The 17,005-nt window shown below is 41.9% G+C and overlaps 1 protein-coding gene across 7 annotated transcripts in view; it reads right to left on the bottom strand.

Annotated features, from left to right (window-relative positions):
- Positions 1-2,708: 2,708 nt before the first annotated feature.
- GLRA2 (glycine receptor alpha 2) overlaps positions 2,709-17,005 on the bottom strand; it is a 159,719-nt gene continuing 145,422 nt past the window's right edge. For 3 of the 7 annotated variants that reach the window (XM_030573233.1, XM_030573242.1, XM_030573250.1), the window contains one exon: positions 2,709-4,130. In XM_030573233.1, the coding sequence (XP_030429093.1) occupies positions 3,852-4,130 (279 nt within the window). In that variant the 3' untranslated portion in view covers positions 2,709-3,851. The remainder of the gene's footprint in view (positions 4,131-17,005) is intronic. The other 4 variants (XM_030573227.1, XM_030573257.1, XM_030573276.1 and 1 more) reach the window with 2 other exon arrangements.

Raw genomic sequence — 17,005 nt, 5'->3', positions numbered from 1 at the left:
TAACCCCTCAGACAGAGACCAACACCTACAAAATCTCCACCAAGCATTCTCAAAACTACAATACCCGCACGAGGAAATAAGGAAACAGATCAACAGAGCCAGACATGTACCTAGAAGCCTCTTATTGAAAGACAAACCCAAGAAAGAAACCAACAGGACTCCACTGGCCATCACATACAGTCCCCAGCTAAAACCCCTCCAACGCATCATCAGGGGCCTACAACCCATCCTGGACAATGATCCCACACTTTCACAGGCCTTGGGTGGCAGGCCAGTCCTCGCCCACAGACAACCTGCCAACCTGAAACATATTCTCACCAGTAACTGCACACCGCACCATAGGAACTCTAGCTCAGGAACCAATCCATCCAACAAACCTCAATGCCAACTCTGCCCACATATCTACACCAGCAACACCATCACAGGACCTAACCAGATCAGCCACACCATCATCAGTTCATTCACCTGCACATCCACCAATGTAATATATGCCATCATATGCCAGCAATGCCCCTCTGCTATGTACATCGGCCAAACTGGACAGTCTCTACGGAAAAGGATAAATGGACACAAATCAGATATTAGGAATGGCAATATACAAAAATCTGTAGAAGAACACTTCAACCTCCCTGGCCACACTATATCAGACCTTAAGGTGGCCATCCTGCAGCACAAAAACTTCAGGACCAGACTTCAAAGAGAAACTGCTGAGCTTCAGTTCATCTGCAAATTTGACACCATCAGCTCAGGATTAAACAAAGACTGTGAATGGCGTGCCAACTACAAAACCAGTTTCTCCTCCCTTGGTTTTCACACCTCAACTGCTAGAACAGGGCCTCATCCTCCCTGATTGAACCAACCTCATTATCTCTAGCTTGCCTGCATATATATACTTGCCTCTGGAAATTTCCACTACATGCATCTGACGAAGTGAGTATTCACCCACGAAAGCTCATGCTCCAAAACATCTGTTAGTCTATAAGGTGCCACAGGTTTCTTTGCTGCTCTTATGATGAAAAGGGCTCAGTAGACTGTAACCCTGACCCTAGAGAGAGAAGGGCTAAGTGGAAGGTCGCAATGAGCCTCTGAGGCTAGCATAAACCTCCTAGAAGTGAAGGACCCATTGGGACAAGGTCGGAGCTCTGCCACAATACATAACAAAGACCACTTACATTTCAACCATATGAGTATCTGGTGGGCAAGTCCAGTGTGTGTGGGGGGGACGACAATACAGTTTATCAGTGAGTTATGTAACTATTTGTGGAATTAGAATGTTAGTCATCGGGATTCCTGGGTTCTCTTCCTGGCTATGGGAACACAGATATGATTTAGTGGTTAGACAGAGAGGAGCTAAGTGTAACAACACCCTTTTTGGGCTGGCTGTTGAGAATGAACCTGTAATCTCTGAGCATGAGCTTCTACCATTTGCCCTAAAAATTAATGCTTATTAGCCTGGGGGCTGTAGCAGACTCACTAACCTCTATATATAGTGTAGCCACTAGAGAGGGACAAAGGTCCTTATTGTGACTGTTGGCTACACAAGTACATAATCTGGGCCATTTTCTCTGACAGGAGGTGTGGCAAACTGGATTATACTTGGCTATGTCCTGTGAGTAAGCTGGCTTCTATTTTCAGTCTGTCTGCACTGATCACATCCAACCTCTCAGTTGTCTTAGCTGTTAAGTGGGCAAGTGATAGTCTTTAAGATGGGGGTATGTGAGGCCTTAAGGTTGTGAAGTGCACAGAAATATTAAGACCAGTTTGGAGAAGATTAGAGCCAAGAGGCTTTTGGCTTGTAGTTAGGGTGACCAGATGTCCTGATTTTATAGGGACAGTACCTATATTTGGGGCTTTTTCTTACATAGGCTCCTATTATCCCCCACCCCATCCCAATTTTTCACACTTACTATCTGGTCACCCTACTTGTAGTTCAGTGTACCTTTCCCTAAGGCAGTGGTTCCTAAACTTGTTCTGCCGTTTGTGCAGGGAAAGCCCCTGGCGGGCCGGGCCAGTTTGTGTACCTGCCGCATCCACGGTTTCGGCCGATTGCAGCTCCCAGTGGCCGCAGTTTGCTGCTCCAGGCCAATGGGAGCTACTGGAAGTGGCACAGGCTGAGCCGCCACTTCCAGCAGCTCCCATTGTCCTGGAGCAGCGAACCACGGCCCCTGGGATTGGCTGACACAGCAGGTACACAAACCAGCCCAGCCCGCCAGGGGCTTTCCCTGCACAAGCGGCGGAACAAGTTTGGGAACCACTGCCCTAAGGCTACATGTTATTAGGGGGAAGGGTCTCCTTTTCCTCCCTTCGTGCCCTGCAATACAGGGGTCTGCCTGGGTGGCACACTTCTTCTCAAAGGCACTACAGGGCTGATATAACTTGTGCTGGTGAATAAAAGCCCTCAAGGCTCTGCTCAAACAGGATTGCTGGAAGGGTGTTAAGATCCATACTCACCCCCCTAGCCTTCCCTGGAGCCCTCCTCTGCTGGGGTGGGGGCAGGGAGTTCAGGAGGACTAAAGTAGGCCTCCCTAGAGTTCCCCCAACTGCTGCTCTAAGTCCCTTTTCTGCTGCTGGAGTGACTGAGAATCTGGCCTTTATTGCAAATAACACTACCCCAAATGAAAAAGGAGCTTGAAAAGAAAAGAAAAATTAGTAGCACATTTAGCTTTATTGAAATTGAACAAATAATTTTTTTAATAAATGCTTTTACAGCAAGTGTAAAATTTTTAATGATCTTATGTTTTATCTTAGTTTCTTTTCCTGTGTAAGCAAAAATACCTTTTTTATTTCAATTTTTATTTTTTTCTACTTTAAAACATGTAGCAAGGATTTGAACCACGTAGCTCTGGCACCAAAAGGTAACAGGTTATGAAAATCACAGTACAGTTTTAAAATTCTTAGGTTAGTCAATGATATTTAAAATGATCGCCACTTCGAGTAAAGATACAAATTAGAAGTCTGTAAACAAGTTGTGTTTACCTACAGAGCTATCAGTTGCAGTTACAATGAGAGCAGTAATGGAAAGAAATAGAAAGTCAATGCTAAACTGAGCTACACCAGCCAGGAAACAAGTTCTTAATAAATAGTGTGGTACAGGTTAGCACAACAGGTAAAATACAGTTTGGCACCTCAAGTTGCATGTAAAAACAGCAGAAATTAAATGAAATAAGTGCACTCTCTTAGAACAAAAAATGGGCAGTTTAACTGGTTTCTGTGACTGTCAGCTATCAAATAAATAGCACAATACACAAGTTTGACCCCAAAATTACAATTCTAATAAAGCAAGATAATATTAAAATACCCACGCACAAGGATATTAAAGTATAAATCATTTTTCCCTGTTAGTAGAAATAAGTTACAACGCACAAAAGGACTTCTTGGTGAGCTGCTAACTACAGACATTTGAATGGAATGTAGCTCAATAGACTTGTTTCAAATAGAAAGGCAGCATTATCCTGAATAAGTTTGGTCCTCTTATAACTCACTGCACGATAGCCACTACAGTCCCATAGTAGGTGTTTCAGGTTGGTCGGTTGTTTTTATTTTTTTCAGTATCTTAGTGACATTGTTGAGTAAAATTTGGCCCTGTTTAAGAACGTCTGATCAATGCAGAATCTGGAAGAACAATATTGAGTGTATGTAAGGGATCCGTATTGCATGGTCCCACGGCATCTTGTTTTTGTTGTCAGTCACTTTTTTCCTATGCTTTTTCTTCCGTTCCATTTTTTTGTCTTATTCTCTTCAGTAGCATGGATGAAAAAAAATCCTCAGTCCAAATGACAGAAAGACATTTCACTGTTTATTTACAAGCAAGTTGCTTTGGCTACACGGTCCCAGAACCCCCAGAGAGTTGCCTATTTCTTCTGAATATCCTCATGCCGTATAATTTTGTATGTAATCCAGTAAAAGATATTGAAAATGAGGAAGGCTAGTGGGAATGCAGCTCGGGATATTGTATCAATCCTTTTTGCACGGTCAACAAACTTCTTTCTGATGGACTCTGAATCCTTTGGTGGTGCAAGAGGGGGGTTTGGAGGAGTGGCCTTGACTGCGGTGCCGTCTTTGACCTGGAGACAGTGACCCATCCCGTAACCACTGAAATTGAATCGACTGTCACGGGTAACATCATCTTCCTGGAGGATAAAGGACAGAAATAAGAAACAATCAGTTGTCTGTGTAGAACACAATTAAGGTTGTAGCATCCAGGAGCACTGCAAAGCTCCTTAACAAACCAGTGGACAAGCTTTTTGGTTTGAGTTAATATAACACTGCCTTACAAAATTCCACTGGCTCACTTGGCTTAAGCTGTATAATATTTTTTGACAGGTGAGTAAATATCATGCCCTTTATCATCATCCTGATAACTAGGTGATGAAGACTTAGTGCCTGAGCTGGTAAATTTTCATGACCGTTTTGCCAAGCTGATAGAATAACAATGTTTGAGCTACAATTACTGGCAGCCGTCCATGAATGATTCCAAACCACCAAACAAGTGACTCCATTCTTCTGCATTCTACTCAGGATGAAATGCAAGCCCAGAAGCTGCCCTAGTTCCTAAATTTGATGTGGCTGAGGACCAGAAAAGTCAGGAAGAGCATAGACAGCCCACTTGCTGTGCTATTTATTTTGTTGTTGTTATTAATTATTTATTATTATTATTTCACTTTTTTTTATTTTAAATAAACTCTTCTGAGGTTCACGAGTGCAGAGCGCTCTCTCATGTCTCTAACCTACAGCTTTCTGATGCCAATACAGAGCAAGGGATTGCAAAAAACAGTGAGCTATAGCCACAGCTGATGTGAAGCTTTATAACTCCACTGTCTCTTCTTCAGCTGAGTGTCACCCATCTGTACCACCTGTATCATCAAGCTTGCCTTGCTTACCTTAGAGCTGACATACTGATGTGAGCAAATAACAATGCATCACAAGCCATAATAAAATAAATAGATTATACTGAGTGAGGATAAAAGAAGTGAAGGCAACAAATAGTGCCTTTGAGAACCAAGTACTTTGGTGTGAAGACTGCTATATGCTATACGCACCAGTAGGTGTATAATTGTATTAACACAGAGCTTGTTACCACTTGGGTCCTTTTCATCTCAAATCTTCAGCAGTGTGAAAGTGAAACGTTTCGCTCTCTTTTTGCGATTTGTTTACAGTTTTCAGTCCTTCTGGGAAAAGCTAAAAAGGTAAAAGTTCTGCTCCTACTATTATTATAAATAAGTAAAGTGCTTAAAGATAAGACTGCTGAGACGTGAGTTCAGGGCACGGTGCTTCTCTTGCATTAGTTAATGACATTCCTAAACCCTGCTACAATGCAGGCAGAGGCACTGCCTGCAGTGCCCTCTGTGTCACTAGCCATTGTAGACAAAATACAAACGCAGGATGTGGAAGATGATTAAAGGACAGTAGTGTTATCACGTGTATTTATTTTAAATATATTCTGTAATTTGTGAGGGAGCTGTACGAGGAAGAATAGCCTATTGGACTGAGCACAGGACTAGGAGACTCCAGAGTTCTAGTCCCAAATCAGCCATTGCCTTGTTGTGTGTCACTGGGCAAATCATGTCAATGCTCCAGGCCTGATTCTGATCTTATGCTACTGTAAATCCAGGATAACACCCCTGGAGTCACTTCCAATTTATGCCAGTGTAACTGAGTGCAGATTCTAGCCCCTGTATTCATTTTTTCCATCTGCAAAAGGGGTATAATAAATACCTACCTCATGAATTGTAAAGAATAAGTTGTTATATGTGCAGGATATCAAAGATAGAAAATACTATACCATAGGAATACAGAAGTATTACCTTTATTTTGTTTTTAAAAAGAGCTTTTCAAGTAACCTTTAAAAATACCAAAGAAATACATAGAAATGCAAGCAGCAAGATGTTCTTACAACAGGTGACAAACTGGTTTTTCTCTGTTGCATGATAAATGATTCTTGCCAAACAGCACAAAGAGTGGGAGAGGTATAGTTATTTTACTTACTGAATTTATACAATAGTAGTTTCTAAGTTCCTTGATGACATGCAAAATACAATCCATTATAATAAAACAATAGAGAAATAGCAACAACAAACCAAGCCTTTCTGCGGGAAACATAACCCAACTTCACATCCTTCTGTTCTCTATCCACCCCCAGCTCTCTCCATCTCAAACACTTTAGCTCTTCTCAGAATGATGCCTTTTGCATCAACAAACTCAGGCTATATGAGACTAAGGGAGGGAGTGTATTCTAAATTTAAGGTGCCTTTCAGCTCAAGCTCCTCAATGTACTTGGAGCCCAGAAAGAGAGAGCTCAGACCTGAGAAACTGGCTAACCACAAACCTGCACCAGTTTAACTACAGTTGTGTGTTTTTAAATAGATTTAATTAAACCAGTTCAATTGTGTGTGTAGATAAGGCCTCTGATAGTCATGCCCCACACTATTTATGGCTTTATAAATTAAAAATCTGTTAAACTCCATCTAGAAGCCAACAAACATCCACTGCAGAAGAAAATGCATCAGTGTCATGTACTCACTTAACAAGTGAACTTGCTTCAGCTGCAAAATGTATGCAAGGTTAGTCTAGTACAGCACATTGCCACTTGCCAGTCTAAATGTATTAAAGATGTGAGTTATGGAGAGGAGGGCCACAGCTGAGTGAAACAGTCCCAATCTCCTAGCCAGGCACAGACAGAAAAAAAGCAGCCATTTTCACTGGTAATGGTCTAAGAAGACTCCCAAATTCCTCACTGAAGTAACAAATAGACATGCACCTTCAATCAGAGAAATAGCTGTTGGCCCAGATCCTGAACTGTGACCAAGAAACATTCAGAAACAGGCTCAATGATATGGAAATGCAACATAACAGTCTCCCTGTAATATATTCTTCTTAACTTTATGTCCATTTATGGAAATAAGGGAGAAGGGGATAGGGGTGTAGTTTAGTTTGTGTGGAGAGCTGTAACTTGCAGGGGGTTATCATAAATGAAAAAGAAATATGAGCAAGACTGAAGTGCTGTGTCCCTTAACTGTTCATTCTCAGACTTTCAGAAGAATTGTGCTATGAAAATTAAATATATTTTCTAGGTGCTAGTAACATAACATTGAAAATGTAGCAAAGGAATCTATTTCCTAATGCAGTTATATTTTCTTCTTGTGTCTTAGGTGCTGGCTCTAAACAATTTTTATAATGGAAAGAGAGAATACTAAGAAGTGGGAGATTTTTTTACACATTTAGTGTTATTTTTTCTTCTTCATGAATGGGATCAGCTTTTGTTCTACACAAGTGAATGTCTTTAATCCTATTGAACTAGATCTTGAATGGGGTAGGAGATATTCATATAAGGGCACATTTCAGGAAAATTAACTCTCTTGCTTTCCTTTCCCCAGCTCAGTGTATAACACTGATTTTGGATGAAAGGTGCTATGGATTGATTCCTCTAAGGTCTAGTCCTGCAGTCTCTGCCTGCTTAAAGCTCTGCCTGCAAGTCTGGGCCCTATGGTTAGCTTGTGTGGAAGTTAAGAGATAGGGAAGACTTGTTAGATCATCCAGACCATTTCCCAGCCAATTCAGGACTGTTAACTAGAATGTATTTTCTAGAGATGTCAGCTATAGTTATACTGTACAATGACAATGATGAACTCAGATCAGTATTTTCAAAACTGAAATAAACCATTGCTTAGACAGGTGTTAATAATTAAAAATAAATCAATGTTGTATTGAACTAGTTATGAGCTACTGATGAGGCATGCTTGTAATCTATTGGCAGGCATTGATGTGGCTCACCATGAGATACTCCAGACACTGTAGTGAAAATTGGGGGCTAAGGGAGGGAGGTTACTCTTCAGTGGCTCTTTACCTTCCTTGTGGAGAAAAGAACCAAGTTGGTCTCTGGTAGAGAGAGGAGACTTTGGAGTCAGGGATGTAGCCAGCTTATGGTTTTGGTATCTGACCAGTCTACCGGTACATTGCTAATACAGCTGGGTAATGTGGCCCCTAAAGCAGTCTGGATACTCGCTGCATCTGTGACTCTTCAACAGTTGACTAACATGAACAGTCCACCTCCTAGATGAAATAAAGGGAAAACCTTGACACTCGTCTGTAGGAGGCGTCACCATAGTATATGGCATAATTACTGTGCTTGATCAAATCCAGTGGGTTGCCTGGAGAATCAACTATCTGAGCTCCTCTGTGGTATGTGAATGATTCTGTCTGGGCACTACCTGCCTGGATGTTAGGCTCTCAGGACAATGGAGTTTGGAGACTTCATTCCCGCTGGAGCATCTGGCATTGGCCACTGTCAGAAGACTGGATACTGGGCTAGATGGACCTTTGGTCCAACCTAGTATGTCTGTTCTTATGACTTCATTACCAGGTTGGACAACAGTTCTGCCAGTCCACTTGTGATGTACACAAAGACATCTGGTCAGCATTTCAGTGGGAATCTCACAATTGTCTGCCTCTGGATATACATAGCAGAAGAATTAATTCACATTATTTTGATTTGGGGGTTATTCTCCTTTCTGCAACAGATGGACACAGCATAACCACCTCACTTTCCTTTTCCTGCCTGGGCTTATGCAGGTCTGAGCAGACTATAGCATGGTTATTTTAAATGTATGTAATTAGTGTTGCATTTTAATTAAAATGTGAGACAATCATTAACGGGGCTGCCAAATTGTGACAAAAGGGAACGGGGAGTTTTATTAATTAAGTGACTTTGCACGCAGGAACATCCTTCAACACAGAGATCCCAGCTGAGATGAAGCTCGTAAGAGAAGAGAGTCAAATGCCTGAAGAACCCAGGACAGAGAGGCAGAGATCAGAGATGCACAGAGACTCAAGGGAAGTGGTGTGGTGGGAGCAAAGCTGATTTGGGCTTGATTCTACTCTAAGTTTAAAGCCGCACTAACTCCACAGAAGTCAGTGTGGTTAGACCAATGTAAAACCAGGTCAGTTTCGATGAAGTCTCTTGGTCAGTGACAAACTCCAGAACCCTATCTGCCAACAAGGCAAACAAATACAATTTAGCTTACAATTACCTTTGCTAAAACTATAAATAGGAGGAATTTCCCTGACACAAGTCTGCCTGGCTTTCTCATTTATTTCTATGGAGAATGAATTTCTGACCATCCTAATTGCTCTCAGTGAATGGAAAATGGTTGCGTCAGTAGGGTGCCATTTTTAAAGGGGCTTTAATCTTGCTCACCCTGTGCACCTGCTGCATGGCAGGCTCCAGGTACCACCCCCATGTATCCCTCACCGCTACAGTCTGGTAAGGAAAACACCTCCATCAGAGCCAACAATTGAGTGTATTGTAGTGCCTTAACTGACTCCTAGGACTTGGTTATAGTTCTAATGTGGCTGGTAGCCCAACTGATCTCACTATTAGAATCTTTTTCTGATTTTTTCAGCCTTGGTTTTCAATTTTCCCTCTTTTCAGTGAAACTGTACTTAGGCTAGATTGTAAGAATACAATCTGTCCTAAGTAAGGGGCAGCACCTATCTCAGAGTCACTGTGTGGTCCCTAGGGAAGTAGCATCATCTGAAGCAGCGTTTTGCTAGACACTGATGACTTCCCTTTTTATGCCTGCTGGCTGGTGAAATGGGTGAGGGAGGGTGGATTTACAGCCTCATCCATGCCCTGCCTGCCTACCTACACCCCACTCATATGCATGGAAAGGAGAGTGGCAACCCCATAGAGGGCTCCCCAACCTGAGCTGTGACCCATGATGTAGGTAGCCTATACAGGAAAGTAAGGGAGTACCTTATGCACCCGTACTCCCCTTGTAGGTGCATTGAGCAAGCAATAGTCTTCCCCAGCAAAGAAGAAAGCCTGGCAGCTATCAACAGCAAAAGAAGGAATGATAAAAGAGGACAATCCATGCCAGGTTGGGGGGGGATGTGGCAAACAAACTGAATTCCCCTGCCATCTTTGAGTGTGCCCCATATCACTGCCACTTGCTTCGGTCAAACATAACAAATGTGTGCATATAATTCCTCCAGCTAAAGATTAGCCATCTGGAGAAGGAAAAGAACATGCTTTTTTCCTCCATTGATGGATGCTTTCCTTTAAACTATTTACTAAAACCACAGACAGCCAGAGAGAGATTACCACAGCTTCCTCAGACAGACCTCATGCATTTAATTTATGCAAATGCTTCTCAAAACTAATTAAACATTTCAAATGATATTAATAATTTAAAATACACAGCTAAAAATAGACAGGAATGTCTGCACACTCTTAAAAGTACTCAAATGCAAGTTCCATTAGGCTTGTTTGGATTTTTTGCAGCAAATAAAGACAATTGACAAATCAATGTCTTTTCCAATTATCAGTTTTAAGCACTGAGCTTCCCATAACTAAAGTGTTGGGTTTTCTTCATATCTTCCATACCGCAGATTATCCTCCTTCCTGGCTTTGCATATCATTTATATTCTGCTAGCCAAAATCTCAATCATCTGGATTTCAGTGGCTGTTTTTAGATGGCTCAGAAGTGAGACTGGGTGAAACAAAGTTGTTGCATCTAAAAAATATCCTCACAGCTTGATGCTATTGGAAATTTTACTACCATAAATTCTCCATTGTCTTTTCATTTTGATTTGCTTTACTAAAAGGATCATTCTGTTAAAACCAATTTTTTATTCATAGCAAATGAGACATCATAAGATTAAAAATCAATAGGCACTCAAAGTTACAGCAACTTCATCTGCTAACCTTTTACACAATTGTTTTTTCATTGGGTAAGTGATAGATGCAAACTCCCACAAGGTCATTAATGATGTCCATAGGATGGAAATGAAATAAGGTCCTGTGTAAAATTTGGCCGTAATCATGTACACTCAGGGATCGGCAGCCTTTGGCACATGGCCTGTCAGGGAAATCCACTGGCAGGCCAGGATGGTTTGTTTACCTGCAGCGTCCATAGGTTTGGCCAATCACAGTTCCCACTGGCCGTGGTTCACTGTTCCAGGCCAATGGGGGCTGCGGGAAGCGGCATGGGCCAACAGATGTGCTGGCCGCTGCTTCCCCTAGCCCCCATTGGCCAGGAATGGCAAACCGTGGCCAGTGGGAGCTGCGATCGGCCGAACCTGAGGACGCTGCAGGTAAACAAACCATCCTGGCTCACCAGCGGATTTCCCTGACGGGCCACGTGCCAAAGGTTGCCAATCCTAGATTGCACACGAAGCCCTAGTTTGCCATATGACATATGTTCTTGTAAAATTGATAGTTTACCACATAGACTGCATTGCATGTATTTGTGTTTGGGCATCTCTTTGCTATAATGGTCTGCATCCCTTACTTGTTGTCTATGATATGATGGATTTGGAAGGAGTTTGGGGAATATTCAATAGGATAAAAATTAACTCATCTGTATAGTAGGCAAACGCCAGCCCACTTTATTACTTACCAGTCTTAAGAACAGGAGCAGTGATACGTATGCCTTTAATGGAAGCAAGGGAATTCTGGAAATAGTCTATAAGGTGCCACAGGACTGTTTGCTGCGTTTATGGAAATAGGAGACATTTTACGTCACTAACAGTTCCCTCCTCCCAGCTGTCCCCTCCTTTGTCTCTGCTGTCTGTAGTTAATTCTCAGCAGTCCAATCTCTCCCTTTTACTCCTTTTCCCATCACATCATCTGCTTACTAACCCCCAGCCCAGCCCAATGTCTGTTTTCTCTGCTCCCACTCCATACCACTGCCTCTGGAGAAAGTCTAAAGACCAAGCAGATTTTCCCCAGGGTGGTTTGCTCATCCTTCATTTCCAAAATGGTCCTGGCCAAACAGCATCGTGTTGCCATGGGCCTGGGAGCCAGTGATAATCACCTCCATTGTCTATTTGCCACATACGACTCCCTTCACAAATCCTCTTCTCTTCCTGCCCCTTCCTCCCATTCCATACAAGATCTCACTAGCTTTTCCAAAGAAAAGACCAACAAGCTTTTCCATGATTTCTCTTTCTAGCCCCTTTCCTCTCCTTCTTTAAGGCCATGACTAGACTGGGTGGGCACGCACTGATGTAGTTATGCCAATACTCTTCTCATTCTCCTCCAGGATTAATGCTCTTATGTACCGAATACTTCTAATCCCTCACCCTGCTCCTATGAGTCCATTCCTTCCTGCCTCTTAACCTGATTTAACCCAAACATCTCCCTCCTCCTCAATCTCTCTTTACTCTTTGGATTCTCCCTCTCTTAAAAAAAAAAAAAAAAAGCATACAGGGGACTCCCGCATTCTCAGTAAAATGTCCTTGGATTCACCAGACTGTCCAGCTTCCACCAAATCTCTTTCCTTCCCTTTATCTCTAATCTCTTTAAATATGTCATTTACAATTATTGCCTAAAATTCACTGATCTCTGCCAGTCCATGTTCTGTCCCTTTCCCTCCACCAAAACCACCTCACAAAGGTCTCTAGTGATGTCGTCTTGGCCAAATCTCAAGGTCCCCACAGCATCCTCACTCTTGACCTGTCCATTGCTTCTTCAATTCTGTCCTCTCCCGGTTCTATTCCTAATGTTCTAAATGGTACTTCATCATCTCTTTTGGTGGATCCTTCTCTTTCATCCTCCCAGTGTCAGTGGGAGTGCCACGGGGCTCTCTCCTCCCGCCTTCATGATTTACACCCTTTCTCATCATTTCACTCAGTTTCAACCATCATCTCTATGCTGATGACTCTCAGATCTATCTCTGTACCCCAACTCATGTCTGTCCATCCAATCCTGCACCTCAGTTTCTCTTTCTTAACTTGCTCCTAAACAAACTCCTTATCTTCCCCCTCCAAATCCTCTCCATTATCATCCTTCTCTGTCACTGGGTTACTTAGGATGGTACAAAGCAGCTGGAGCATTCTGATGAATTTGACCTTTAGATATTTGTTAGTCCAATAACCTCACCCAGTGCCATCACAGTCAACATTCGAGCTTCTTGTTGACTTCAGATTTCTGCACCCTCATCCTTTGGCAAAAGCTATTGCTCTTAGAGGAATATTTCTGAGGTTCAGTTGGATTCCTAAGAACACTAACATTTCCTAGCATAAAAAATGTTGGGTCCTGGGCTGTTGATTGCCAAAACTGTTTTAGTGAAAAAAATATAGACATGGCTAATAAGGTACATGAATTTCTCTCTTTAATGTCTCAGAATAACTAAACATGCTTGAATGTTTACAGTGATTGTAGGGGATAGCTTTGGTTTGAGCATTGGCCTGCTAAACCCAGGGTTGTGAGTTCAATCCTTGAGGGGGCCACTTAGGGATCTGGGGCAAAATCAGTACTTGGTTCTGCTAGTGAAGGCAGGGAGCTGGAATTGATGACCTTGCAGGGTCCCTTCCAGTTCTATGAGATAGGTATATCTCCATATATTATCTATTATTTTTATTATAAATAGAAGTTGAATAGAAAAATAGTTAAATAGAGGAAAACACATCTGTTTTTGAAAATTCATGTCATTTCCCATATCTCAAAATACTTCTAATTACGCAAGACATTTTGCAACAGCTCATGATTTATTTGTACCACATTTCACTAAATAGGACATTTCCAGATCCTGACATGAAAAACTGAAGTATAGTTGAATCACGTTTATTGACCCTTCCTTATCTTGGCTTGTTCTGATGGCTCAGAAACTTGCTGCATCATCTGCTTAGTGAATTTTGGAAAATGAATACTAAAAGTATTCAAACCCAGAATGTGGGATTTTGCTATTTTTCTAAGTTTGGAGATTAACAAAAAGAGTTGCCAGTCATGCATATTAGGTGCTGCTTTATGCTACGCAAAACTCAAAAACTTGCTAAATTATCCATAAGAGGAGAGATTAATGATTCAGCATATTGCTGGAACTGCAGTGCCATGCCCAGTAATAACAGGACAGTAATGGCATCTGCCTTTTCTTATATGTTCTAAATTTATAACTGTGTGCTAAAATACTATATCAGCATACACGCTACCTACAGGAACACATGCTTAATAGATAAGCAATACTTGTTTAAGCTTTAGGTGTTTTCTAAAGATAAGGCTCAAACAGATGTGTTTTCAACTACTGTTGGTTCTATTCTTAGAGAAAGAAATTTAGCACTCAATAACATTGATTGCATATATTCTTTTTATCCCTGAAGGAATGTCAATGTCTTGAAATGGGATAGTTATATCCCTAGGGTGCTTGTTTATTCAAATCTGGCTGGAATTTCAAGAAGACATCATTTTAAAAGGCAACAAGATGATTTGCCTTCCAGCTACGGTTTGTATACTAGCACTATTCTTCACACAGCTAATTGAAAACAAACTCATGATGTATCCAGAAGCCATTTTAACTGTACCAAAAACCCAAACAAACAGAACAGAAATCTTGATGTTAATTCTGTCTTCTGCTACAGAAATTACTGCCTTATTGACTGGCACACTGTAAGCCAACAATCCTATAAACACATTCTAGTGGCATGGCAGTGCCACTATAGTTAAGGCTGTATCACGACTTCTGTTTTAAGGTCAACCTTTCCATGTCCTCTAAAATTGACATAGTTAGTCCAGATATTTGGTGTGCCTCAGGACTGTGTGGGGTCATGACCCACATGAGGTCATTTGAGCTAGGATTGTGGAGATATAAGCCATGGGAAAAAATAGGCATTTTTCAAAATGTTTCTGTGCGTGTGTGTGTGCGTGCAGTACTAGTGCTCAAACTATTGACATGATGCAGGGCAAAGTGGTCTCAGTCTGTCAAACTTTATCCAAGTCGGTGCAAGGAACTCACTAAAGCTTTGGGAGACCCAACATGGAACAGTATTTAAGAAAAGGTACTTCTTTTTACAATGTGCATGCGCCAATACAGAACAATGACTAGAGGGGTTCATTCCTGCCTCTTTATAGGCTTTAAAGTATGATACAAGTGCTCTAAAATCCAAAAGGTTAATCACAGTGCTCTGAAATTTTCTGTGTCTCGTGAGGGAGGGAGTAGCAAATTTGGGGTCACTTGATCAATGTGTAAAAACAGCAAAGAATCCTGTGGCACCTTATAGACTAACAGACGTTTTGGAGCATGAGCTTTCATGGGTGAATACCCACTTCTTCAGATGCACGGCTACCCCTCTGATACTTGATCAATGTATTTTGGGCTCCACCTAAAACAGTAATTTTCTGCTGCCTTGTGTAGTTAAGATGACAACTGGCTGGATCAGGAACTCATTGAGATTGATGACTGTGAACTCACCCTCCAATTAACATAACTAAGTATAAGAAAATTACAAGCCCCTGCCTCAGAAAAAGGAGTTTTGGGCTGAGAGGATGGAGGTTGATACAAGCTGTGAGTCATGGGTGGCAGTTTTACTTAGGGGAGAATGTAATCAAAGTCTTTGTGTGTGTGTGTGCGGGGGAAATAGACATATAAATGTTTCCTGGGGGATGGTGTGTTAAGGAGTGGGGGAATAAGAAGAGAGAGATTTGGGGCTGCAGCAAAAATAGGGGGGTTATGGATAAATGAGGATGGGAAGTAGATGAGGGAGGTGTGGTACCCCCAGCTCTGCCAATGCACCTCAATCATGCAGCCTCAAATTCCCTCTGCCCCCAGTGCACCCCAACCTTCCTGTACCTCACAGCTCTGCCAATGTACCCCAATCCATGCACAAACTCTGCACACATCCACAGACTGTAGCTCTTTGTGGCAGGAAGCATCTCTGTTATTAAAGTGGTGCAGCAGTGCCACTACAGTTAAGGTTTGTAGAATCATAGAAGATTAGAGTTGGAAGGGACCTCAGAAGGTCATCTAGTCCAACCCCCTGCTCAAAGCAGGACCATTCCCCAAACAGATTTTTACCCCAGTTCCCTAAATAGCCCCCTCAAGGATTGAACTCACAACCCTGGGTTTAGCAGGCCAATGCTTAAACCACTGAGCTATCCCTGCCCACCCTTCTAGTTAAAAGTCTACCCTTCAAAGTCATTTAAAATCAATATGTTTTGTTGGATTCCTTTGAAAATTTGGTGCGTCTCAGAAGAATGGAGGGTAAGGTTAGTGACCCAAATTTGGGGTCCTTTGAGCTAGGGATCATGGAGAGGTAAGCCATTAAAATAGCATTTTTTTCAAAAAGTTTCTAAATGTGATGTGGGGGTTTGGGGTTTGTTTTTTTTTATTTTTTGGGGGTTTTTTTGTACAGAGCTGGAGATCAAACTATTAATGTGATGCAGGTCAAAATGATCTCAGTATGACAAACTTTATCCAAAGTAGTGCATGGCACCACTAAATCTTTGGGAGATCCAAACTGAGAACAGCATCTAAGCACATATTCCCTCCTCCTCTTACACAGATGTGTAGTCTGGAAGGATTGCAGAGTGCATGTACCAATAAAGGAAAAAAACATGAGAGGGTTTCTATAAAGCCACTTTATGCTTGCCTGGATAGTTCAAAGGAATAAGAAAATTTATCCATGTCTTACTTGAAACTGTGCTTGCTTGGAGTAATGAGGTCCCAGATCCAGGACATTGGGCACTCTGCTCTATGCAGCCTCGGAGGAAGGCCAAACCTGTCAATCAGAGGCAGGGGAGTTATGGCGCCACCTCTGAGAAACTGCCAATTGCGACACTTCCATAGCCTAGCACTTTATATTAGTAAGGAAAATTAAGATTTGAGACAAAATAGAACAACTCTCCTGAAGAGTAAGGAATTCAATGAACAACAAACACTGAGTGCCAATTAATTATTTAATATATTTTTCCAATTAATACCCCATACAGGGCAGGGGGATCTGTGGACCTCAATACTCCAAGAAAGGAAAATGTTCAGGTAGGACAGAAAAAACTGTCCTATTCTTATGCGTAACGAGGGCCATAGATCCATGACGTTGAGATTTTCATAGTAGTGCCCAGTTGGGGGGTGGAGGTGAGGCAACAACATTCAGTTATGTACAGATGTGAAAGAGGATAACCTTTTCCTAATGGTTACTGGGATACTACGGTAAAGAACATCTCTCTACTGAAGGCAGCATCAGATGGCTGGATGTTCAGCTTGTAGAATTTTGAAGGTAGCATGAACAGTTG

Source organism: Gopherus evgoodei, chromosome 1 (genome assembly GCF_007399415.2).
Source record: "Gopherus evgoodei ecotype Sinaloan lineage chromosome 1, rGopEvg1_v1.p, whole genome shotgun sequence".
In the NCBI taxonomy this organism is placed as follows: Eukaryota; Metazoa; Chordata; order Testudines; family Testudinidae; genus Gopherus; species Gopherus evgoodei.
Note: the sequence above shows the minus strand (reverse complement) of the source record. Positions and strands in the feature narration are given on the sequence as shown.